The sequence below is a fragment of the Mizuhopecten yessoensis genome, unplaced genomic scaffold (genome assembly GCF_002113885.1).
Source record: "Mizuhopecten yessoensis strain PY_sf001 unplaced genomic scaffold, ASM211388v2 scaffold2091, whole genome shotgun sequence".
NCBI lineage: Eukaryota > Metazoa > Mollusca > Bivalvia > Pectinida > Pectinidae > Mizuhopecten > Mizuhopecten yessoensis.
Genome location: NW_018404373.1, coordinates 1773544 through 1799817, shown reverse-complemented (window position 1 = coordinate 1799817; position 26274 = coordinate 1773544). Strand labels below are relative to the sequence as shown.

The following is a 26274-nucleotide window of genomic DNA, read 5'->3' as shown; positions in this document are numbered from 1 at the left end:
ACTATTTTTGTTGACCTTTGTCCATGGAAGGTCCCTGCAAAATTTCATTGAAATTGGTTCAGGGGTTTTGGAGAAGAAGTCGAAAATGTAAATTGTTTACGGACACACGACGGACGTTGGACGACGACGGACAAAAGGCGATCGCAATAGGTCACTTGAGACTTTGTCTCAGGTGACCTAAAAAAGCACCCTTTTGAGTTTTGTTAGCATTATTTCTCTTAAAATCTTTTAATAACCAATATCTTGTTAAGAATAAGAAGATTTGTTTTTGAGAACAAAACATGTTTCCCCTCATTAGACAATATGCGTATTTGCTTTCCAATTACTTGACTTTTAATTAACCTAGAGGTACAGATCACTGTGACCTTATCATGGTGAATCACACAGTTTCTGTGGATGTTTGTTTCATCAAAATATCTTCAACGGTTTAAGATTTATAGACTAGACAAGACCTTATTAAACCTTTTCATTTATTTGACCTTTGAGTTTGACCTTGAGGTGAAAGTTACGATGACCAAATTACTGTGCACAGCACGCCTCCTGGAAGTGATGCAATAATACTTCATCAAGATCTCTGTCACTGTTGAAATGTCATGGTCGGGACAAAATTTCACTGAAAATTTTGCACCAATGTACCTTCAACCTTGAGGTGCAGGTCAATGACACAACTACAGTGCATTGCACACTGATGCAGGTATACCCTATGTTTCAATCCAGATATCTTTTACTGTTTAAAAGTTATAGTTAAGACAATGTTAAATAACAAGAAGAACAAGAATAACTTGTAAACTTCAAGAAGAACCAAAAGGAGAACCAGTTCTAATACAATTCTCCAAATAAATTTCTATGGAACAGATGTTTTCCAGATATCTTTCGAGCTGGAGTTCGACGCTGAAACATCAATACCAGGTGGTAGCAATGTAAATGTTCTTATGTATATGGGAGAAATTAAATTTATCACTAGTGGGTAACCAAAAATGTACCATTTCCTAGCAGGTTTATCCAATGAGTCGGGAGTGAGGAAACCTATAGTGGCTGTGGGAGAAAAGGACTTCACTCTGGTTAACTGATTACAACTCTTGCTTTATTTTTATTGGTAAAAGATGTAGCCCATTATAGTTATGACTGGTGTCCTCTGCTGATCCTGAGACCTCGGTATCTAGTACAGCGTTCTACTGTAATCCTAATGATCTAACTCGTGCTGTAGTAGACAATTTTGAATTGCACATTTGCAAAAAGTAGCGATGTTTTCCTGTGGTGACATCATCATTCCCGAAGGTCTACAGACAATGCTAGCCTTAATCAATATTTCTTTGGCCGTAGAGAACGTTGCTATGGACACTTACGTACTAAATCATACCAGTAAATAGAAAACATTTTAATTGCAGTTTAAATCCTTCAACTTGGGTATAACACTATATCTTGTTATTGGTGTTGGATTGTATTTGATATGCTATGAATAATAAATCAAATATTAGGCAAAAATATAAAATATAAATACCGGGTATTAATCATTTGGATAGTCCTACCTTCTTTAATATGATGTTTCCTTAAAAACATATAAAAGTTTTGTTTAAAATATCAAAAATCTTCGGTTTTCAACTACTATCCTGCCTGATCAGTTAAAACTGCCTTTTTTCTCTCCTCGCTTTCCTTTTTGTGTTCAGGAAATATCTTTTCTAGCCAGATGTCTGGATAGTTCATTATTTACACAGATTTTAATCCTCTGGGAAACCCATTGTCTGATACCTGTACAACTTACCAGTGGTGAAGCAGGTCGTTTATCAGGTAGATGAGGTGTAGTTTAGTCTCAAACCTTGCATCTTTGGCACATATCCTGCAAGTACATAAATAAAGCCATGAAGAACATAGGTAGACTTGTTTACTCCTATTTATCTAATGTAAAGCATGTTACGACCAACACATACAGTTGTTATCTGGTGTCTAGCCTATGAAGACATGATGATAAAATCAAAACCTGGGTCAAAAAACAAGCCCAGCCACCTTTCTTGTACTCTGTATCTGGATCAGTTATTATGGCACCAGAGTAAATTGGTTTGACAAACCAGGGTCAGAATTGGATGGTCAAGGAGCTTTCCTACCATAATATTAGGTTAAAATCCCTTCCTTTAACGGTTTAATTTATTTCTCCTGGACAGCCCCTTTGCCCCAATGAGGGCAACAGGTTTCATTCATAAAATGGGGAAATTAGGGGAGTCCCATTGGACCAGGAATTCTTTACATTAGGTCAAAATCTACTCACACTGAGGAGTAGTTTTCAATTTTAACCCCTATTTCTCCTATTGAGTCAGTCCACTCAGCCCCTAGTGGGCCAGACACTTTTTACGTCACCGATTCCACTTGGCCCAGGAATCCTTTATATTAAATTAATATAAAATTCTTTGATGCACTTTGTAAGAGTTTTTAATTTAAGATTTATTCCTATTTCATCTATTGGGCATCATTCCTACCTCCACAGGTGCCCCACCATTCACTTATGCAATAACTGAATACTCTTGGAAAAGGGATCCTTTATACCAAATTAAGCTAAAGCTCCTTCTATTCTTATGTACTGAAAGAGTTATCTTTTAAATTAATATATATTCCCTATTGGGCCTCCCTTCTTTGCCTCCTGAGGGCCACAACCTTTATTTACACAACATTAAGCCTCCTTTCCCAGGGATCATTGATGTTAAATTTCATTAATATCACTTCAACCACTCTGAGGAGTAGTCTTTTAAAGATTTACACATATTTCCTAATTGGGCACAGGGTCACTTCTTTGCTCCTTTGGGGCCACAAGCATCTTTTAACTCATTCACCCATGAAGACACATTTGAACTCTTCCAATTCAATGTTTGGAATAGTTCATTATTAAATTTCAGGGGTGAATGAGTTAAACAACAATTAAACTCCTTGGCCAAGGAATATGCCACACCAAATTTGGTCAAAATCAATTAAGTTGTTCTGGACAAGTAATCTTTTAAAAGAAAACTTCACAACCAGATACCGCCCCCACATTCAGGCAGGTGAGCTTATATTTTAAACTAAATATATTTTTGTTCATGCTATCATACCATACATATGACTATGTAAAGGTAAACAACATACTGATTTTTCCATTTGATAACGATGGTTCAGACAATATATGTAAAGGTAAACAACATACTGATTTTTCCATTTGATAACGATGGTTCAGACAATATATGTAAAGACCAACTCAATCCTTTCTGTGCCACCTGGTACACAGGAAGTACATAAAGACACCAGTTTAAATGACAGTCACATGTTAATGAGAGTCATTTTGTGAGATTTATGACAGTGTTTTGTTACAATAATATTAACATAGGAATAATATTATCCTTGTAAATAGCTCACTACATAATTAGAGTACCAACACGTACTACACATACTTAATAGACCTTGACAAAATATGTTTATACTTCTGCTGCCTACGAAAAACAACAAATATGTTTACATTTTTCATTCTGGTGCAGGAGTGCATGATGCTTTTGTACAGATAAGTATCGTGATATTTATATTTCACAAACAGGGATCTAGCGCTGATATTATTCCAATAAATGTCTTGTTGGCATGCTGTATGACAGGTAAACACCATTCATCCCGTTGATATAGTACCCTAAGATGGAGAAGGTCGAGGTCAATTGTCCTGATAACTGACCATCACTTAGATGACAGTATATGCTGACTTGACAAACATCTCAATTTAGATGACTTGCCAAGTCTCCTTATTTTAGAGGAATATTCTCAATTTTTCACCCTCACATTTTACTTTTAAAATCAACTGAAATCCCTATACCTTGCTTTGTGCTCAAAATCTATTTATACATTTTCTATTTATAATACAGAACAGATTAAATTGTATCATTTTACACTATAGTTTAATATATTACTATGTTAAATAACATAGGTCAGTATCTGGGGTATACAATTCAATATTTTAAAACACCAGTCCACAGGTTGATTTCAAAATGTTCTAAACAGACCTATATTTTCATGGTAAATGTTAAACATTTCAGTAGCTCCAATATGAAGCCTACTAGTCCCGGGCCTCGACCAGGCCAGTGGAATTGCACACATATGAGTATGTTTAAAATAGGTGCATACTTTTTCGACATTATTTCATTTTTTTACACATGGTTTTTCCTCCGCTGAAAATGATACACTACGACAAAATGAGTGGGTTTTTTCACTTATGCTAGACCTGTTTGGTTACATCAGTCCTAACTTGATTGACCTGTCCGGTCAGACAGACACTAACTTTATTTATTTGACAAATTCTGTCGTGTCCCAAATTTAGTTTATCAGACAACCATTTCACAAACACAGATATCAATCCTATAAGGTCCTTTTCATACCAGATTGTGTACAGATACTAAGTTTTTGTATAAGACTATCTTACATGACACATAAACTTGGTATTTATGCATGTTAATTCAAAATTCTAGAGTGTTTGATGCAATTCTCTTTGTGTCTTGCACTATTTCAAATAAACATCAAGCCCTAAGTTCCCAGACAATTAAAAGAATCAGTAGTGAGTCATTAATTTCAAAGCTCACCAGCAGCAGCCATACCAAAACACTTTCTAAAAGTTATTTCAGAAATCACTTTAAGATAATAAAGGCTGCAAATAAGGTAGCGTAAATAATTTGCAACATTTATTTTTTGAAAAAAAATCAAAGTGCACTAAAATTGAAAAGAAAATACCAGTGATTTTTCAAATTATGCAAGAAATGTGTCTGCAAGATTTAAGTTTGTAAAGACCCGGTGACAAACATGCCATACAATTTCTTATTCTCGTCAAGGTGCTTAAAGCAGGTGAAGTTGCATGAACCTAAAAATACAAATTCTAAACTAAGTCACAGAGGTCAAGATCAAAGGTCAAGGTTAACAAATTGTTATGCAACATAATGTACTTTTAGAGGTCCATAACTTTGTAAAGTTGGATGACCACAGCTGCAGTACTTGGTCCTAAAATGACATAAATGCATAAACAATTCTGAAGTCACAGGGGTCAAGGTTGAAGATCAAGGTTACAGAAATGACATGCAACCTCCTGTACTTATAGAGGCACATACACATATGAAGTTGTGTAACCCTAGCTACAATACTTAGTCCATAACTGACCTAAACTTAAGAATTTTACCGTAGTTACCAAGGTCACAGAGGTCAAGGTGACAGATCAAGGCCACAAAATGTCATGCAACATGCTATACTCAAACAGAGGTGCATAGGCATGTGAAAGTCTGTAACCCTAGCTGTACTACTTCATAACTGACCTAAACATAGGGACTTAATCAAGGTTATAGAGGTTTGGATCAAAGAGTAAGGTTCTAAAAATACCAGGCAACATGCTGTACATACAGACACATAAGCAAGTGAATTTGAATGAGCCTAGCTGCAGTACTTAGTCCATACCTGACATACTCATAACCAGTGAGCTGACGTATACAGGTAACTTAGTCCATACCTGTATACGTCAGCTCACTGGTTATGAGTAAGTCAGGGATGGACTAAGTTACCTGTATAAGTCAGCTTACTGGTTATGAGTAAGTCAGGTATCTTAGTCCATACCTGACTTACTCGTAGCCAGTGAGCTGACGTATACAGGTATCTTAGTCCATACCTGACTTACTCGTAACCAGTGAGCTGACGTATACAGGTATCTTAGTCCATACCTGACTTACTCATAACCAGTGAGCTGACATATACAGGTAACTTAGTCCATACCTGACTTACTCATAACCAGTGAGCTGACTTATACAGGTAACTTAGTCCATACCTGACTTACTCGTAACCAGTGAGCTGACGTATATAGGTAACTTAGTCCGTACCTGACTTACTCATAACCAGTGAGCTGACGTATACAGGTAATTTAAGTATTTTGATCCTCTGTATCACTAAGCCGTCATTCCTTTATCCGCTTTATATATGTAAATAAGACACCTAAGTATGTTTACAAAAAGCACATGTACAAACAATGTGACTGGCGATCAGTATATTTCAGTAATCTATTTATAGTACCAACAAAGTCTGAAAATACATTTATTATCTCAGGTGATATGATTAATATCTCAGGTGATATATCTACCTGCAGCTGCACATGCACACTAAGCAGTAATTTAAGTACTTAAGTATAACAGCAGGCTTACATTAGACCTGGTGAAACAAATTCATAGCCAAATATGTTTATCTTGAGTAATACACAACAACAAGCATAACAAATCTGAATAACATTGATAATATAAATAATTTTGATTACATGATCACCAGAAAATTCTGAGTATGAACTCATTCAATATGGCATATTGTGACATCACAGATTTATTATATCATCATGTCACAATGGAGACAATGTTTATAGAGGCAAAAAGGCAAAATATTGATAAGAGAATTACACTTTGATCATGTCATAAATAGATTCTCCAATAATTTCCATTTTATGTTTGTAACAATGGTCACTTCACTAATTTTTCGTTGAAGCTTTCCAGCAGCATATGGTAAAATGGAAATATCTTTAGACTTATTTCACAACCCTCGCAGGAAATGGAAACTCCTGATCATGTAAGATCCTTTATATATATGTATTCCTATTTATTGAAGTTTATCCTAGTCAACTTCTTGACGGAAGGGTTAAGGACCGAAGTAACACTAACGTCACCAACAACCTCAAGATAACATGTTGACTGTTACACATCTGGAAGTATCGGACACCAAGCTGATTATCTGACTTAACCCGACTGGGCGATATGCTCAGCACAGTAAGACGCTAGGGAGTCACCTACGCCTGATCCTTGAGAAAAGTCAGTACCTACTTAACACCTGTGATTTTACCCGTCAACACAGATCATCAACCTCAGGTACCTGTAAACCTCTGTATGAGTCAATGAACCTAAGCACAGTGGCCTGCCAAGGAACCAAACCTAAATTTGAACTGTTCAAATGATAATAACTTCAAAACATCAACCACTTAAAACCACGTCACTACCCTGGACTGGAATGAACAAAACAAACTCTACATGTTTTTATATCGTCTTTAAGTCTTTTGAGTTGTACCAACTATTATGAAGACTGTTCAGTGATTAACAAAGACTTCATTTTGCAGAGATTTTATTTCCTGCATTTTAGTGGAAACTGTTCAAGATCCTACATAATATATCAACAGAGTCCTTAGTTTAGTGTATACCTTATTTTAACAGATCTTATATTGGTGTATCTTCCTCTGGAGACCTTCTTTATCGTATCATATATATATATATCCTAAGTGTTGGTGTCATATTAGTGGATATCATATCTTAGCAGATATCTTATTTTAGTAGAAATCTTCTTTTAACTAAAACCTTATTCACGCTGAAACCTCATTTCACTAGCTGAAACTTCATTTCAGCAGATATTTGACTTTAAGTGAACCTTTATTTTAGCAAAAACCTTACAGTGAACCCTAATTTTTGCAAAATGTTAGTAGAAACCTTATCCTAGTAGAAATCTCATTTAACAGATATGATATTTTAGCAGAAACCATATTGTAGTTGTTCCTTATTCTAACTAGACTTCATTTTAACAATTATGCTTTGAATGTGGTATTAGCGATTATGTATGTCAGCTATATAAAACTGCTTGATTACAAGAAACTCGCCAATACTAATCCTGTGACAACTGACGAGTGTTAGGGCGGGAACCATGCTACCAGTACAGGTAATTATAACAGGGTATTACTTACAGAATGTAGTGTATGCAATGAACTACCAACAACAGCTAGCAGTTGAGCATACATCTCATTAGACATATACCTGGTAGCATCACAATGTGATGTCCCTATATAATCTTACCCGTGTTCATCCTTTACAATATCTGAAGTCAGCCTCTACAGCAGGCCAAAGTCACCCTGGAAAATACTCGACACTTCCTACCGACTCGCCTAGGGAGAATTTCTCTTGAGCTTATTCAGTAGAGTGTAAGACTAGTAAGCCAGAGGTCTGGGTTCAACTCCTAGCGGAGGCATTAAAAACATAATGTTACACCATCCATTTCCATTGGAAAGAACCCATAGCTCATTGTTATTTGTGGCCTGGTAATTAATATAAAGAGCCTCAAACTGTTTCTGTGTTGCTGAGTATCCTTCATCTTTATGATTTATTTCTAATGGTGCAACAGTTTTTAATGAACAAACATGTGCATCCAAAATGATAGACAAAAAAAATTAAACCGCAGCAAAGCATTCCCCTAAAAATATATCCTATTCTCAAGAGGTATGATAAATTGCTGGAGAAAAATTGGTATACTGCTTGCCTCTCTAAAAAACACTGAACTAGAAGATAACTGCTCAGCACTAATCAATCATGTCCCAAAAATATAACAAGGCTGCTTAATTAATACCATCCTCAAAGTTTACAGTTCTTTTATGTGGTACGCTTACCTTTGTGATAAATACTGTCCTAAAAGTTTGCAGTACTTGTATGTGGTAAATTTCTGTTTATATTACCTTTGTACCAAATACTGTCCTAAAGACTACAGTACTTTTCTGTGGTAAATTTCTGCTTATATTACCTTTGTGATAAACACTATCCTAAAAGATTACAGTACTTGTATGTGGTAAATTTCTGCTTATATTACCTTTGTAACAAATACTGTCCTAAAAGATTACAGTACTTTTCTGTGGTTAATTTCTGCTTATATAACCTTTGTAACAAATACTGTCCTAAAAGATTACTGTGCTTTTCTGTGGTACATTTCTGCTTACCTTTGTAATAAATACTGTCCTAAAAGATTACAGTGTTTTTCTGAGTTGCACTTTTGGAAAATCCAGCTTTTACCATTCTGAAACAAAATAATTAAAAAATAATTTATCCTCTTCCTGTGTTCTGTGTCTCAAATCATTTTTTGAATATTTTAGTATGGTCCCAGCAGACATTTTGTATAGTACTTATCTTCAACATAGTTAAAAACCGGTCATCAAAATAATGTTAGAAGCATAAAGATACTTTTAAGATCAACAGTTTGAGAAAAATACAAATATACAATAGTATTTGACAAGAAATCATCATTATCTTCAACATGCTATATCTGGAAGCATCAATACGGATGAGATAAGCTTCGAGCACCATACATTCTGAATGACAGTACAGTAATATGCAAAGTTGTAACCTTGTTAGGGTATGGGGTAAAACCTTCAAAATCTCATAAACTTATTTTCTTGGTGAATTTAACAACGTTATAGACTGATGGAACACACTAACATTTATATACACATACATGGTTTGATTTGATTACATCAGGATGTATAATTTCATACATAGAGCCCGGAAGCAGGTTTTGAAAATTCTACTAGTCCAAGTTAAAAGTTTTATAGCAAAGATTGAATTTGTTCACTAATCCTGACATCAAATTGACTAGCCCGTAGGCAGGTTTTGAAACATTCAAGGTCAATCTATAATTCCATAATAGAGATTGAACATTTCCAATACTCCTGACACAAAATTTAGTCGTCAGGGGCATTAATATTTGGCTAGTCAAATTTTAAACGTCTGATTGTGTTTAGTCATTTTGTTGCTGCATATGCATGTATAGGAAAAGCTTTGTATACTTTTATTTCTGTGATAGAAAAATGTTCAGGTACACGACCCATAAATAGATAAAAGTCTAACAAGTTTGATGGTATATACAATACTTTGCAGATTTTAACAAGAAAGTGTAAGCTAGACAGTTTAAAGCTATGATAGTAAGAAGATAGGAACTACACATATGTCATAGAGCCAAGAACCACTGATCTACAGATGTAACTTGAAACGCATAAGGTAGGCAATTAGCTTCCGAATTTGCAGCTAAATTTGTGTTTATAGCAAAAAACTTTTTTCAGAATTAAGTTCATAATAACTATTGACAAGGCAGACATGCTGAGAACATTGATACTATTGGACGATGGTAAGGTTACCACGACTGACCATAATTGCGTCTTTGGTACACGACTCGATGATTGGCTGCACCATGGAATCAAATTCCTCCACCTTTATATCGCATTCATCTGCTAGTTCCTGTACGTTTTCCTCCCTGACCTTCAGAATGGCGTCCTCGATCTGACTCTGAAAAAACAATTACACACTCTAATGATTCACTGGTCTATTTTTATTTATAAAGACAATTTAAAACTAACTTACTGTACACAACTTACTGTACACAACTTACTGTACACAAACTAGTTTTAGTGCACTCAAATTTTGCGGCGTTCATGATTTCGCTCAATATTTAAAGCCCCAAAAGAGATAAAATAAGACTGCTGCTAAAACATTAATGTTTACAGCATATCAAATGTACAAGTTACATTGAAAAGAGCTCTGTCATCTAAGGCAAAACCATGTAGGGTTACAAATCTTTATCTGCCATGAATGTTGTCATCATGGTTATGTCAAAACAAAAACAAACAAATGAGGCACATGTTTTAATCAGATGATGTCACATTATAAAATTACATGACATCACATTATAATTAATGTGATTCCCAATATAGAGGTTTCCAATAATTAAGATCCAGAAACGAGAAGTATAGATCAGTTTTTGAGCAGGTCTGCAAATATGATAATTGCAGTGATATGTGAAACAACTGTATGCATACTTTGTTATGTACATATGTATACATGAATTCCGTGGTAATGGAGGGAGAGGAAGAGGGAGGGGGGATGGGGGAAGGGGGAGGGGGGGAGGGCAGGGAAGTTAGGGAGGGCTAGAAAGTCAGTGTGTCAGACTGATGTATGGATACACACACAATATAAGACACACCTGTATCATCTTCCTGTGCTTCAAGGAGCACTTTGTAGGCTATAACCAATGTACCTGGTATATAATGTTTGTCTGCTCGAAATGTTTATACTATTGTACAATAAGTTTTGATATTTCAGGAAAAAAAAAGTGCCCCAGTAAAATATAACAATAAGTTTTAACTAGAGGCTTTAGTCCCCCTATAATACATCATAATAATTATTCTCTCCATTGTTTCAATAGGCTATTCAGGGTATTTATGCTAATTATATCTCTATCTTACACGTTAGGAACAAGTAGAAAGGTCAAGTAAAGCCATACCCTATACAATCAATGATTTTGGTGATTTTATCATAAAAATTGTTGTTAAAAAATATAGTAATTTCTACAAAATGACAAATCTTTTACTTTGTAGGGTGTTGGTTAGGGAGCATTTTACAAGATTTCTTCATACATCTAAATAATATAAAAGGTGATGGAAAAAAGACAATCAACATGTATCATCGAAATGCCCTATATGAGGTGATTACACAGTCATGATCAGGTGTTACAAATAGTGTGTCATAACTAAGCTATCTGGACGGAATTTCTAAAGAAATGTCACCAGTCCTAGCTAGTCATACTACTGGGAACAGACCAGCTGTTACGGGATTACAACATCCAACTTCACTCATTGTACATCATGTTTGATTACTAACGGTGACAGGTCTTAGTACAATATAACGCTCCTTTAACTATTACTGATCAGATCAAGCATGGACTGAAACACCCCAAAGTACTCTGACGGTATTCTAAGGACTGGATTGATAATACAAGTTGTCTCCCCTTTTAAAAATGTATTTCATTACTACACTTATACAGAAATTCAACATTTTTTTCCCTTAAATATTGCAGAAATACCCATTTTTATGAAATACTGTATACAGATGATTTTCCCCACATATTGAATTTCGTTTTTTTCACCCTCTGCAATTAATGAGGGCAAAATCATTACATCGAAGAGTAGTATCAAGCGACATAATGAACATACTTATCAAATATGAAGGGCGAAATTAACAGGCGCGGATTTAGGGGGGGCACACCCGGCCCCGGCCCCCCCTTTAGGCGGCGGACTGACCTTTTCCGGGCCGGCCCATAATGGTCTGATCGGCCGGGAATGGGAACATATTAACATTTTAAAATGCATCAAATAATGCACGTAGCTTGTATAAAAAAAATCTGGGGCTACGCCCCAACCATCCCATACGGCATCCTAGCAAATTTTGTTGGTTTCCGTTATCTGATATTTTTACTATATTTTCTTTATTAAAACAATATTTGTTGGCATCGCTACGCTCGTCTACTTTGTATCTTGACCCTAAAGTGTGTTTTTTATTTTACCACCTCCGCAAAACCCCAAGTTGCAACTTGCAACGTTCGACGGAAATATACTAGCATAAGTTGCATAATTATATTATTGACCGCTCGTTATAGATGATCTGAAAATTAATACTTTTTATTGTAACCTTCCTAACCGCCCGGGCGATATTAATCATATCATTATACAAGAACGATAAAGGTTTTTTTCGGCTGACAATATTATGTATAATCGACTAAACATATCCATTCAATTATTTTGGTATTATATATATTGTTGGAACTGTTTAACTATCTTGTATGTACAACATAATATCTCATTGTGGTACTTATAGCTTACCATCGTGTACGTACAAGAAAGTATCTTCACACAGCATACTATTGTGTACGTAGTAATAAGTTGTACGTACCAGAATGAGATGATATGCTGTACTTACAAGTATGATCATTTTAGATTAAATTTAAAGGTGACGCGTATGTGCCTCCTAAGTTGTACCATTTTAACCAGATAGCTTAGCAAATGTACCACCGTTGGTAATATGCACGCCCTTACAAGAGTTAATCAGCGTAGACATTTCAGATATATCATTGTCTACACTAGTGAATTAGTCAACAATAATAAAACGCGAGACTATATCAGGGGCGGGTCCAGGTGAGGGCGTAATGGGCGTACGCCCCCACTCCCCTCTTTTTCAAAAGAAAAAGATTTTTTTTTATCGTAATCAGCTAATATTGTATTGAATATGGCAATTATCATATTCATTAATTAAAGACATACTCTGATAAAAAAAATGTCAAACCATGACACTTCAACTATAAAATATACATGTTCCAAGTCAGGAACCGCTACATTAGTGCATTTCACAATTATTTTATGTTTTTTAGCAAAAAAAAAGGTCTAAAAAAAAATTCGCAGATTTTATTCTACTCTCTTTCAAATATCCTAGAAACGCCCCTGTATATAGCTAGTGGCCTTGGGTGTCGCACTGATTTGAACATACCGTTTGTTTACCAACTTAGTGATGTCATGAGTAACTCATTAATTAAACAGCAACGATGTTATGGTGCTATTTGTTCTTTTGTACGACAAACTATTACATGAAGTACTGTACTGTAGGTACAATGTCTGAAGACTAGATATTGTGCGTCCCTACATTTATTTTTTGACGGTGGACCTCTCATATCCCCCTTGCGGGCGGGACGCCAAATTAGGTAATAATGAACAAGCCCCCTGTGGATTCATACATTTGTCATCACCAGGTTGCCCCTATAATAATACCATCTGACTTCTAAAACACGCTGTTGGTAGAGAATTTGAACCAAAACTTTAATTTTCTTTCCAGTACACAAAAAAAGTCTTTGGGCCATACTTAAAATATGTTTTTAAAATATGTAATAAAACATAAAAACAATCCCCAGAGCACGGGAAATCGCTTCTGAGACGTTCTAGAAAACACATTTTTTGGGGAGGAGATCCCCCAAACCCCCCTTACGGGGAGGGGGTCTGTACCCTCCCCCTCCTCGCGCTACGCGCTCGGGCTGCTTCCTTTCGCAGCACACCGTTGACTATTGAGAAAAATTTCTCGGCCCCCCTTTTAGGAAATCCTGGATCCGCCCCTGATTAACATGAGGGGAAAATGGATTTTATCGGCATAGGACAAAAACTTGACCAGGCAAATTGCTAGTATACAGTATTGGAAACATGAAAACCTTGGTATAGCTCTGATCACAATCCATATACAGTATTGGAAACATGAAAACCTTGGTATAGCTCTGATCACAATCCATATAAGAAGTATAATTTATAGCTCCGGTTGCTTTCTTTAAGTTACATACATTCTTACATGTTTTTAAATTTATAGCCATGTTTGTAAAAGCATCATCAAATATACATGCTTTTATGTTCTTTCTAGATCTCTACAGACCAGGTAATGGGGTATGAAGATAATGGTTAATGGGTGTGCATTGGAAAATCGTCTGGGGGAAAAATCAGAAAGATACTTCATCATTAACTAATAAGGCTTAATGCAAACTTGACTCTTTGGAGGAGGTGCAGAATAACAGATGTACATGTAAATAAAGAGCTTGTTAATAATTTATGGGGGACTGACATCGACAGTATATTAAACAAATATTGTTCTACTGAAAACAAATATTAGGAAAGAAATTTACAAACACATATAGGAAATGAAGGCTTAAGTTGTTTACTTAACCAAGTGCATTAAGTGGTAGATCCAGGATGAAAATCTGTTTAGTTCTTTATAAACTGTTGAGCAGATTGCTTTCAAGGTTATATCAAGGTTGTATCCAGTGATGTGTAGAAGTAAACAGATAATAAAATCATCAGTGAAATGTTACAGCAACTAACCTAGCAGTGACCTTGACAGTCAAAATATATAAACGGGGAAATCCCCACCTCTCTACGTGCTGCGGTGCTGGTGGTGTGGTAAACACAGTACACTATGATAGGCCAACTGGTTTTTTATAACTCCTGTTTACAAGAGAATGCTTATGTGTATAACGAGCTGATAGGCTTTAGCTTCCTGACAGGAGTCACATACACCCTGGGTAAGTCCCAGTACATGTACAGGAATGTGATCCCATACCAGTATACAAAACAGTTGTTTTTGTTTACATTTGCCATGCATTCTCACTACATGTGAACTATACACCTGGGTGGTTTGTTGGGTACAGTGGATTACACACTCACTTTTCACCAAGGTGGTCACCTGCCCAACCACATGGGATTTCTATGGTTAGTACAGACCTACAATAACACACACCCCGCAGTGCTAACATCCAGGCCAACAAGAATGATATATAAAAGTTGAAATAACTTTTTCATAATTGTTGTAAAATAAATAAAGTTTCTATCATATCATGTAAAAAATATAATTCTTAATTATTAGTACCACTATAATTATATAGCTTCAGACAACATGATAAGATATCAAAAAAAAATGTAACGATAATCTTCATTTATCTGTAATCCTAGTCAGCATGCCTATAATATTACATACAGCTTTTGATAATATAATATAAATATCAAACTGTTTTCAAGTTTTCCTCAACTTTGTTTGTAATCCTATTTTGTAAACAATGCAGTTATGGGACTAGATATTTAACATAATGCACTTTAATATTTAAATAATGTTCAGTTTAACATAGAAACAGACTTGATACTCTATTAACTTGTATAGAAAGGACATTTACGGTAAAACCAGTGCCCTTTTAACTATCATAATGATCAACAATGCTTCATCCACCTCTCACTTAAGGATGTACACCTCTGAGAAGTCAATAATTTCCTGTATTAAACTTTTTTTCTTATATGGATTTTTGGAAAAAGGAATTAATGGCATAGTAGAAAATGCAAAAAAATACATATGTCCGTGTGTTCGTTTTTGTGCTATGATCGGTCAAAGATAGCAATTTAACACAACATGTGATTTTAGGTGATTTTGGGGTTTTGACCATTTGCAGAACAAATTCATACAATTTCTTCCAAGTGTGTTATCAGATATGTATGAATGTTTGTAGAATTGATGAAAATATTATTTTCTTTTAAATTATGGAAGTAAAATTTCTTAATCTTATTTTTTTTAACTCAGAAAGACAATTTTAGTTACCCCTACCCCCTATTTTTTAATGAAAAAATACTCATTTTTTTACCATTTTTTTTACAGATAAAACGCTTGATATAAAAAGTTCTGGTATTTAACTTTTTTTAATATTTAATGAATTAAGTGAAAATGTGTTTCTCTTTCTAAAACATCTACAACAAGAGGCCCATGGGCCTAAACGGTCACCTGAGTCTACAGTATTTATTTTTGTTGTTGAAATATGTACCAATTTGAGTAAAAAATAGTATAATGTTAACTTAACTTTGTCAGGACCATGAGCTGATCATTCCTAGACCAATTTTAAGTGAGATCGGCCTATTAGAACTTAGTAGCAAAATAGCGGCCATGGCAGCCAAATTGTATTTCTGATTGACCCGAAAAATAACAACACTTTGTCAGGACCATGATTCGATCATTCCTACAAAGTTTCAGTTCAATCGGCCAAGTAGATCTTTACTTTAAGTTTGAAATAGTTTTCCAAAATGGCAGCCGTGGTGGCCATATTGGATTTCTGATCGACCCGAAAAATAACAACACTTTGTCAGGACCATGAGGCGATCATTCCTACCAACTTTCAGTTCAATCGGTCCAGCAGAACTTGACTTTAAGTTTGAAATAGGTTTTCAAAATGGCGGCCGTGGCGGCCATATTGGATTTCTGATCGACCCGAAAAATAACAACACTTTGTCAGGACCATGAGGCGATCATTCCTACCAACTTTCAGTTCAATCGGCCCAGCAGAACTTGACTTTAAGTTTGAAATGTAAAATGTTAACGGACGACGGACGACGGACGACGGACGACGACGGACGAAAACGGATAGCAATAGGTCACTTGAGCTAAAGCTCAGGTGACCTAAAAATGGGGGGTCAGTGTGGTTCTTTTTTTGTCCCGTTATCATTTGTTATTTTTTACTTTTTTCAGGGGTCAAAAATCAGAAGTGCTTCAGTTACACTAAAAACGTAAAAAAAATATCAATAATGTATAATTTTCCAGTTTGTTGCATATTACTTTTATCATATTGAACATTATAAAGTTGTACAGCAAAATTGAACCTGCTACAATTAAGAATGGCGACACAATGACAATTTAAGTGATCAATATAGTGTCAAAAAAGGTGAAATTTTGGCCTTTTTTGAAGCGCAAGAAATACACATTAATACACATTTTCAAAATGGCCACCGAATTGGTAATTTTTTAAAATTCTTGTAAAAAAAGTTCTTCAAACAGGCATCTAGTTTTTTGACATATTTTTCAGATGCGTGTTTGCTAATAAACTTGATCATAATTTGTTAAATATTACAAAAACCCATTACACCAGATCAAAACGAGACTTGAACGTGATTGAAGCCTCAGAAGAGTACATCCTTAACTACCAAATGTTTTCATTATCAACACTGACCTGGTAATATTGGAGTATTTTAGACAAATCTTTTCATACAAATTGTTTCCTTATCAAAAACTGCTTTCAAAGGTGATTTCTAAACATGCTCCTTTTAATTTTTTGGAGTAGCAATGATTTTTAAGCAGCAGTATAACTTCTTTTTTTTAACCTTATGAAAAAAACATAATATAATTTAACAATCTATCTATCCTAGCTGGTTTCTATATACTGGAGAACTCCTTCAATCTATAAAGAATATGTTAGGATGCAAATAGAAATGTAAGCCACAGATAAACAAATACATCCCCAAACCTCCCATATAAATGGTAACAATAATATCCACTCACACATACGCACGGTGATAACAATGTGTGACAAGTTTGAGAGAATTTTGTTTATGATTAATGAAACATTCTGGACATAATGTACATCTAAATCAGAACAAGAGTGCACAACTATTCATAAGGAGTGTATTGCTAAACGGAAATAGGAAGTACATCCCTAGTTGAAAATCCAATGTAGGGAGACAGTATTACAATTTCCGCATATTCTAATGTTTAATATTAAACTGATGAATATTGTATGCTTATTATTGACAGAACAGTGTGTTCTTTCAATATTAAGTATTGCAAAGCAATCCAGGCATTAATTCAGTTGTTTTCAAATTAATGAGTCACATGTGTCCATTTTTCTGTACTTCAGGAAACCGGCTACCTATTTCACTGCTGTGAAGTTTTTCAAGAATGATAACTCTTGCATGCAATTACTATGTGTATATGGTTTTATTATAAGATGTCAATTTTTAATCGTTTATAGATGATTAATTTTACACAATTTCAGCATTTATGAAATTGATATACATTAATGCAATACTAATCTATGTTATTATCATTTTTATTGACATTATTTTGCCCAAAAAATGTGTGTTTCAATTTCTTTTTCAAAATTCAATCCTTTTTACATAAATTTCCATTTAAAATCCTTAAAATTCTGACAACTTATATTTTTTTGTGGCAGAAAATTTTCTTTACTTCAAAGCAATTTAACTATAAAATTTGAATAGATTCTTATGAGAAATGGCGACACAATCCTATTACCTTAATTCAGTTATTGAATTTAATGCGTAAAAATCAAATAGGTATTCAGCATATCAAAATCCAACAGTAATTCCAGGGGAGCTATCTTTTTAATGTTCTGCACTGTGACACTTTGTGGTCCCATCCTCATCCCATTGTTAAGTCAGCCCCTTCAGCAGTATATATTCTGATCCCTACCACTGGCTGATAATTACCACCAAAAACTGACACACAATTTCTGAGGGAGTCCAACAAAATATGGTTGTTTACAGCCAATGCATCAAACACAACACAGCCAACAAGAGCTGTTAGAGAACAGCATAGCTCGCCTATGTGTGTTATTATAATGCTGCAACTATCAATAGAAACACATGTACAGTAAAACGTTGATATAGTGCCTGTCATTTTATTTGCCACCTCACTTACCACCAGCATATTTCAAGGACCGTTAATTGTGTTTTTCTGAAGAATCCCTTTATATGTTTCCTTCAATTTATTGTTAAACCCTTTTATAATGGCAACATGTCTTTGCAGTGTACCTTAACATGTTGTACATTAAAAAAGAACAGATGACCAGAGAACGTGAAATGAGGAGCTCGAGACTCAGTATTTTAAATCAATTTACATGTTGCCGAGTCTCCCCATTTTATGTTGTCTGGTCACCTGTTCTTTTAAATGTATTACTGTTATGCCGGATAAGTAAATTCCATAGAAATCCATCAATTGGGGTATGCTAAACTTCACTGAACATACCAAGAGCAGGCTTGGATCTCCACCTCTTTTGTATATGTTGTACATTTGTAGGTTGCTAATCTGGTTTTGTTAGTTTGAGAATAAAGTTTTGTTGAAGATAACGTTGGTGAACCATAAAACTTTAACCAAGTCCAATAAAGCTGTTTATGGCCCCTAAAATATGAAAATATGGCTGAACACATTGCTTACACTCAATACATATACTGCAACCTTATAATAGACCATAGCCTATTGATGGTGGTGGTCCAACACTACCCCAAAAAACTTGCCCAAAATCTTCAACCTCAAGCTTACCAAAAAACTTTAATCAAGTACAATAAAGCTGTTTTTGGCCCCTAAAATATGAAAATATGGTTGAACACATTGCTTACACTCAATACATATACTGCAACCTTATAATAGACCATAGCCTATTGATGGTGGTGGTCCAACACTACCCCAAAAAACTTGCCCAAAAACTTCAACCTCAAGCTTACCAAAAAACTTTAATCAAGTACAATAAAGCTGGTTTTGGCCCCTAAAATATGAAAATATTGCCCAGAACATCGCTAACACTCCATATAAATACTTCAACCTTATAATAGACAACAGCCTATTGATGGTGGTTGTCCAACACTTCACCAAAAAACTTGCCCAAAAACTTTAACCTCAAATTTAACTAAGTCCAATTAAGCTGTTTTGGGGCCATAAAATATGAAAATATGGTCCAGCACATTGCTTACACTCAATATAAATGACTTAATCTCTTAATAGACAACTGTGTATTGAGTGTGATGATCCAACACTGGAAAAAACTTGTTACCTCCGAAGGTGGGACGCCGACGCCGTGGTGACTACACTAGCCCCCCTATTCTTTGAATAGGCGAGCTAAAAATGGATGAAACAAAAACTAAAGGTGAATAGCAACATGTCATCAGGTCAAGTGTACCAAGTTTTAATGAAAGAGGACTAACAGTTCAGGAGGATCAGAATCATTAAATACATGCAGTACCTATGTCTGGATCAACAGATAGGCCCATCCATTGATGGACAATCTGAGTCCAGTATTCCACACTTTGCTGTAGGAGGAATAATAAATAAAGGCCTGTGGTGTTGCTATACAGTTAAGGAATTTGTGAAATGCAAAAGAAAACAGTTAACAAGGAGGTGATAAACAGTTAGATGTTATAGTTAACACCTGCACATATCTGATGTACACAATTATAGTAATAAATTATGTAAATATCCTGTCATCTAAATCTTCATTTTATTACTCCACCCAAAAAACACTCATTAATCCCAGAGGCAATATAAATTAAACTAGAAATATGTCAAACTGACATTAATGCCACTGTTGTCTGTTACAAATTCAATGAAATACATAGTAATAAATAGTTTTACACTTTTGAAAACTTTTCCTAAACATACAGTAAATGATTGTTCAGATAGCATACGCTGTAGGAAGACTTGGACTTGCTTGAACAGAAATGTTTATAATATGACGATGGAGCATATTGAACAATCAATACACAGTGTGTATTCTGATATATTAGCTGAATAAATTGATATTAGGAAATGAGTGTCAATGAACTACAATTGAATGAGTATAACAATTGAATGAGTATAACAATTAAATGAGTATAACAATTGAATGAGTATAACACATGAAATAAAATGTTTTAACATTGCCTTTTTAAAAACATTAAAAACTTTAAGGTTAAACAATACCAATGCATAAGTCATAAATACACCAAAGAGTTCCACTGAGCTGATAATTTTAGCATTCTCCTTTACATATTTTAAGATGAAACAAACAAAAGGAGGTGGGTTTTTTTACACAGAGTGACTTCCCTTGTCAAGGTCCATAAGTTGGACTTTCATTTTGATGTTGTGCAGAATTGACAGTACAATTGTTCTGAATCTGACACTTGCAAATTTTTATTTATTTTTCTTTTCTAATTTCAAATATTCAGAGAGAAGTCTGCTAAGCAAAAGTCAACCTGAAAATAGGGAAGGAGTTGTGGAAAAGGATGGGGAGTATAGACAGGTGATGTGGAGAGGGATAAGAAAGTATATGGGGGTGGAGAGTACATCATAATAGGATGGGCAATGTGATGTAAGTAAGTAGTTCAGTACTGAGGACATGGAAAACAAGGGAAAGGACAGGATGTGTGGACGGATGTTACATAAACTGGCAAACTGTTAGAGGAAGTGCCCACTGTGGTCTGTGGTAGGTTTTTACAATCTTGTCAGGATATTATTAGGAAGATATTAACACATCACAGCTCTCACAGAAATATATTAATCTGAAGAAGAAATATGGGTGCTACATTAGCATATATGTACATATACTATTATAGTGTCTTTCCTTGTCTTTTGTAACACTTGTGTGACATTCAAGTGTGATATCATATGCTCTACTGTATAATTTTAGCATATCTAATTTGAATTGTTGTCCTGTTTTTAAATTTATATATATTCATAAGTACTGTGATCCTTGTTAAATTTTATATATGTTTTGTCGCAAGAATAGCACTACAGTGCTAATGTCATTATGTCACATGTATATGCGACGTTAAATAAAGCTTCTTGACTCTTGCGGGACAACAGAATCAGTTCTTTTTCTACATGTACAGTAATTGTATATATTATCATTGGGTAGGGATCTCAACCATTTCCATGTTATGACCCAGGGACTAACTCCATAAATACAAGGACAGACCCCAATGCTAATCCTTGTAGAATATCTTTGTTTTATTTTCATGCCCAGCAATTGTATATGGTTATAGGGTAGAGATCTCAACTGTTTTCATGTCGTGACCTACAGATTAAGTCCCTAGGGGCAGTGCCAGACCCCAGATTCAATTATGTTAGCATGCCAGCAAGAGAATGGCAGACCCAGAAGAAAATCCAGGTAGGATTCCTACATTCATGTCTTCCTACTCAGCAAAAATGGTTATAGAGTTGGGATCTCCCACCATGTCCAAGGTTGAATCCTCTTTTCTGTGTTATTATATGAAACCTTCTGCCTGTTAGTTGTTTTTTTTTAATAATATGGATATGAAACAATCTGTTCTTAAGGTAAGTCTGGCTTTATTCAACCATACAGAACACTGGACAGATCTGTAAACCATGTATGTATTACCTGTTGCTGTTGTGTAAGACTCTGGAATTGGGCATTCAGATTTTGTTCGCTCTGTTTGATTTGCTGCTCCATCACCTGTTGATGCTGGGCAATCTGTTGCTGCAAGGCTGTGATTTGCTGGCTGAGCTGTTGTGAGGGTTGCCATGGCGCTGTCTGAATGGCCTGCTGGGTAACCACCTGTTGGATAATGACCTGCTGCTGAACTACCTTCTGCTTTTGCTGATTAAGCACTGAAAAAATATAATAAGGATTTCATAAGGACTACTGCTGGTCTTAAATAAACATTTCTGGTAAAACATGACATGCTGTACATCAAAACAATGTTATATTGTCAACATTCGCCCATGACCTCTTTTGTTTTTGAAAATGTTCAGGCAACACACATAATTTGATAAATATTCTGTCAAAAACAAAATCACATGGACAGGAAGTGGGTCACCCTAGTAGGCAGAGCTCAAAGTGGACAGTTCTAGAGATGTGTGTCAAATATACAGCAACAGACCAGGAATTCGATGTTCTTCTTTAATCCTAAAATGTTATAAAATTACCTGTACCTAAAAATATGTCAAAATCAACCATGTTTATGCAGAAATACAACAAACAAGCAATAGTCAGCCTTTTAGATTTGGCAAGGCAGAACTGGCCCCTTGATCTACCTGTGACAAATTTTTCGGAGGTCAGCCTCTGCCTCTCTCTGTGAATGTCATTTCTTTCAAGCCTCCTTGTTAAAGGTATATGAGACATTAAATGTGCAGTACCAATTAGCTATGAGGCAAATAAAACAAAAGCCTAGTATCATCATACTGTAGTTTCCATCTTCAGGGACTTTATCATCTTACAGTCTGGATCCAAGAGGCTCAGGAAATTATCCTTTTATCAATCAGATCATTGTATTCAATCTGTTTTACAGTAAAAGGTTCAATTATGTAAGTACTGGTATAACTAGAAATGAACCATCAGCATTTGTCGTGGAGTGTCAGGTAAATAAAAACAACTCTTGTGTTAGAATGGAGGTAGCGTGGGATTCCTTAATGTTCCTGGTATAATCTATTTTTACCACCTTGGAGGGACCATTAATGTTCCTGGTATAATCTATTTTTACCACGTTGGAGGGACCATTTATCCAGAGTAAAAGGTTGATGCCCACCTAATTATTAGTTGATATAAATTATAAGTTATTGTAATTATTTGGTCTCGGGTATTCAACCATTTTAATTATGTGTATAATACGGTGCAAATATTAGCTCCATGCTTCTCCTATTTGTGGACCTCTTCACAGATATTTATTTTAGTGGTTTTACGTTTGAGCTTCACTACCTAGTAGTTCCGTTATCTAGTAGACAGAAACATATCTCATGTCTGCATGCAAATGAATTTAAAATCAGCATAAAATTATATATAACTTTGCTATTCTTACCCCAGGGTATAAAGATTAAAAGTCTGTCTCAATGCAGCATACATCGCCAATATAAACAGTTTTTAATCTCACATATTTTAAATTCTAAAACAGCAAATCATTGTAAACGAGTCAAAATGTAATAAATCTGTTGATTTTGAAAAATTACATGATGTGTCAGAACTTGGATAGGAGACAACAACAGGTCAGGGACCCTAATTTATACCCAATACTTCACCACTGTACAGCCAGACTTTAAAAATAGTCAAAATCAACACAATAAATCTGTCTGTTATAAACACACTGCTGATAACAGCAGATCGGTCAATGAAATATCATAAACAAATTGCATAATACACAAAGTATTAAAAGTATTATTGTATTACCAGTCTACCCGACTCTTTCTCTTGACCGAGTTAGTCGGCTTGGAGGTCACATAACAGATTACAATTGAGGTCAATCACATTGAATTGTTTGTGGTAAACATTGAAGAGGTCAAGGACCTATATAGATAGTGAATACAAATCTAAAGGGTATCCTTCAAGCTCTGACAAACCTTGGCCATTATGCATTGTTAAGTGTCTTCATTTTTTGAGTTCATATTTAATAACTAATAAAGTAATTATTTTATTTTGGTTTACTCTATGGGAAATCTTGTTGACCTTCCTATTTATTCTTGATATGAAATATTATCATTGTTAAATACAAAGTAAAAGAAAATGTAATAGTTTATGAATTGCATGTCAGGTTTGAATAAATTAAGTAATTATACAACAAGGTTTAAAATTGTAAGCAATCAGATCAACAGTACTTAAATATTTTTTGGTATGAAAATTGAATTAAAGGCCATGCATGCCTAAATATATACATATGGCGGAACACCAGACCCATTTTCATTGTACCTCAGGAGTAATACAAACATTTTTTTAAACAAAGGGACATAACTCTATAATTGGGGGAGGACCTCCAATTTATATATACTGTATTTGTATAAAAGGTATCACTTAAATTGATGAAGTAATATGGAAGGAGTAGTGTATTTATTTTTTAAACAAAAGGAAAAGTATTTCTATTAATATGGGAGTTGACTTTATATATAATTCACAAATCATCAGTTAGAATAAAATGCTTATTAACTCATTCACCCCTGAAGACACATTTGAACCCTTCCAATTCCAAGGTTGGAATAGTTCATTATAAAATGTCAGGGGTGAATGAGTTAAGTTTTTTGGTGCAGTACTTTGAGAGGAATAGTGTGAACAAGTCAAACAAGGGGCAGAACTCTATAATGAAGGGAGGGAACATCGCTTTTTATATGTTATTGCCGTTGAGCCCCTCTTTGTTCCAAATGCAAGTATCAATAAAGTATATTGACTACGTCTGAAGTAAATATGTGTAGGAACAATGAGCGGCCTACACACCCTAAATCTAGGATCATGTAATTGGCCATAATGTTTAGAAAGGCAAAGAAAAAATCTAGATATATTTGTTATGGTTTGGACAAAGAAAAAAGATCAGGGCCCATAACATTGAAAGTGTTCAGCTGCAGACCCAGAATTTAGTTTGTAAGTGCTAAGATAGTTTTGCTAGGATATGTACGACCACATCCCCTTTGCATGAGCTGGTGACCAAAAATTAAATGAAAAATACCATCTGCTCGACAGAATATCTAGAACATGTTTAATTAAAGTAATGTGTTGAGTTAACTTGATTGTTATTTTTTTCAGTATAATCCCTCCTGAATTGCCAGAAGATTGTGACCCTATCAGCCACCATCAGAAGCTTAATGAGGACAGTTACAGTACTTGCTGACTTGAATTTAAACATCATGTTTGTTAAGCCCAAAAACCTCTTTTCATTTATGAACAGATGAAGAGGTATAACTGTAAGGGATTGTCCCATTTATATTTTTTTATGATGTGTTTGTATATATATTATTCTATGAAGCAAATTTGAATAAATTTAAATTATCAAAAGTTGGTATCCCATTTAGTAATTGTTAACAAATTTTTAAATATTTTAATTTACATGCAAAAGATTTCATCAGTAATAATTGTCTTCAAGTTACTTCATTACTTTTTATATTATCACTTTGTCAGTGTGTATATCTGTCTATATTATATAGGTTCTAATCTATTTAACTTATGATTATTAATATTTGTACTGATTAAACTAGAAATTAGTAATTGTATCACAATAAAATATTGTTTGCAAAAATCTTGACTAGTTATTTTCTGAAAAAGTTAGCAGGGATAGTAGGAACAACAATGCAAATGACTTAGGTATGCCTTAAGTATGCCTTAGGTAACCCAAATAGTGTACCTCAAATGTGCCTTTTTTTCCCCCTGGGTAGTCTCCTTCAAACTGTGATGAACCAGGGACAGTATATAGAGGGGATTGGCAACTCTGCCCCAGTCAAGAATCTATAGCACGTCGCTTTTGTGTTTGTTCACCGAACCGCGAAGTCATCGAGAGCCCCTCTCGATCAGCCCGCGCTTGCGCACTAGCGTTAAAATCATGTCACCAATCTCGCCGAGATGGGAGAGTTTTGATAATGGTTAGCCCTGATTGGGACTGTGTATTAGTAGGTCTTCTTTTTATTCCAGGGACAGGGCTTTTGTTGCCACTATGTCTAATCTTTCGGCTGTGTTGGTGGCTATTACAACAAATCACATTTCGTAAAGCACGTTCCAGTGAAAATAATGCTAATATTGACACTTTTTGACACAAAAACAGCACAAGTTATTTGTTATTTTTTGCCATAAAAATTAGTACTACATATCAAAAAA

The 26274-nt window shown here is 34.9% G+C and overlaps 1 protein-coding gene across 1 annotated transcript in view; it reads right to left on the bottom strand.

Moving 5' to 3' along the window:
* The window catches only part of LOC110445183 (calcium homeostasis endoplasmic reticulum protein-like), a 115499-nt gene that overhangs the window by 70108 nt on the left and 19117 nt on the right, over positions 1-26274 (bottom strand). Inside the window, exons 4-7 of the mRNA XM_021489657.1 lie at positions 22090-22319; positions 9963-10100; positions 8762-8838; positions 1763-1837 (exon numbers count right to left, since the gene is read on the bottom strand). Of these exons, the coding sequence (XP_021345332.1) occupies positions 1763-1837; positions 8762-8838; positions 9963-10100; positions 22090-22319 (520 nt within the window). The remainder of the gene's footprint in view (positions 1-1762; positions 1838-8761; positions 8839-9962; positions 10101-22089; positions 22320-26274) is intronic.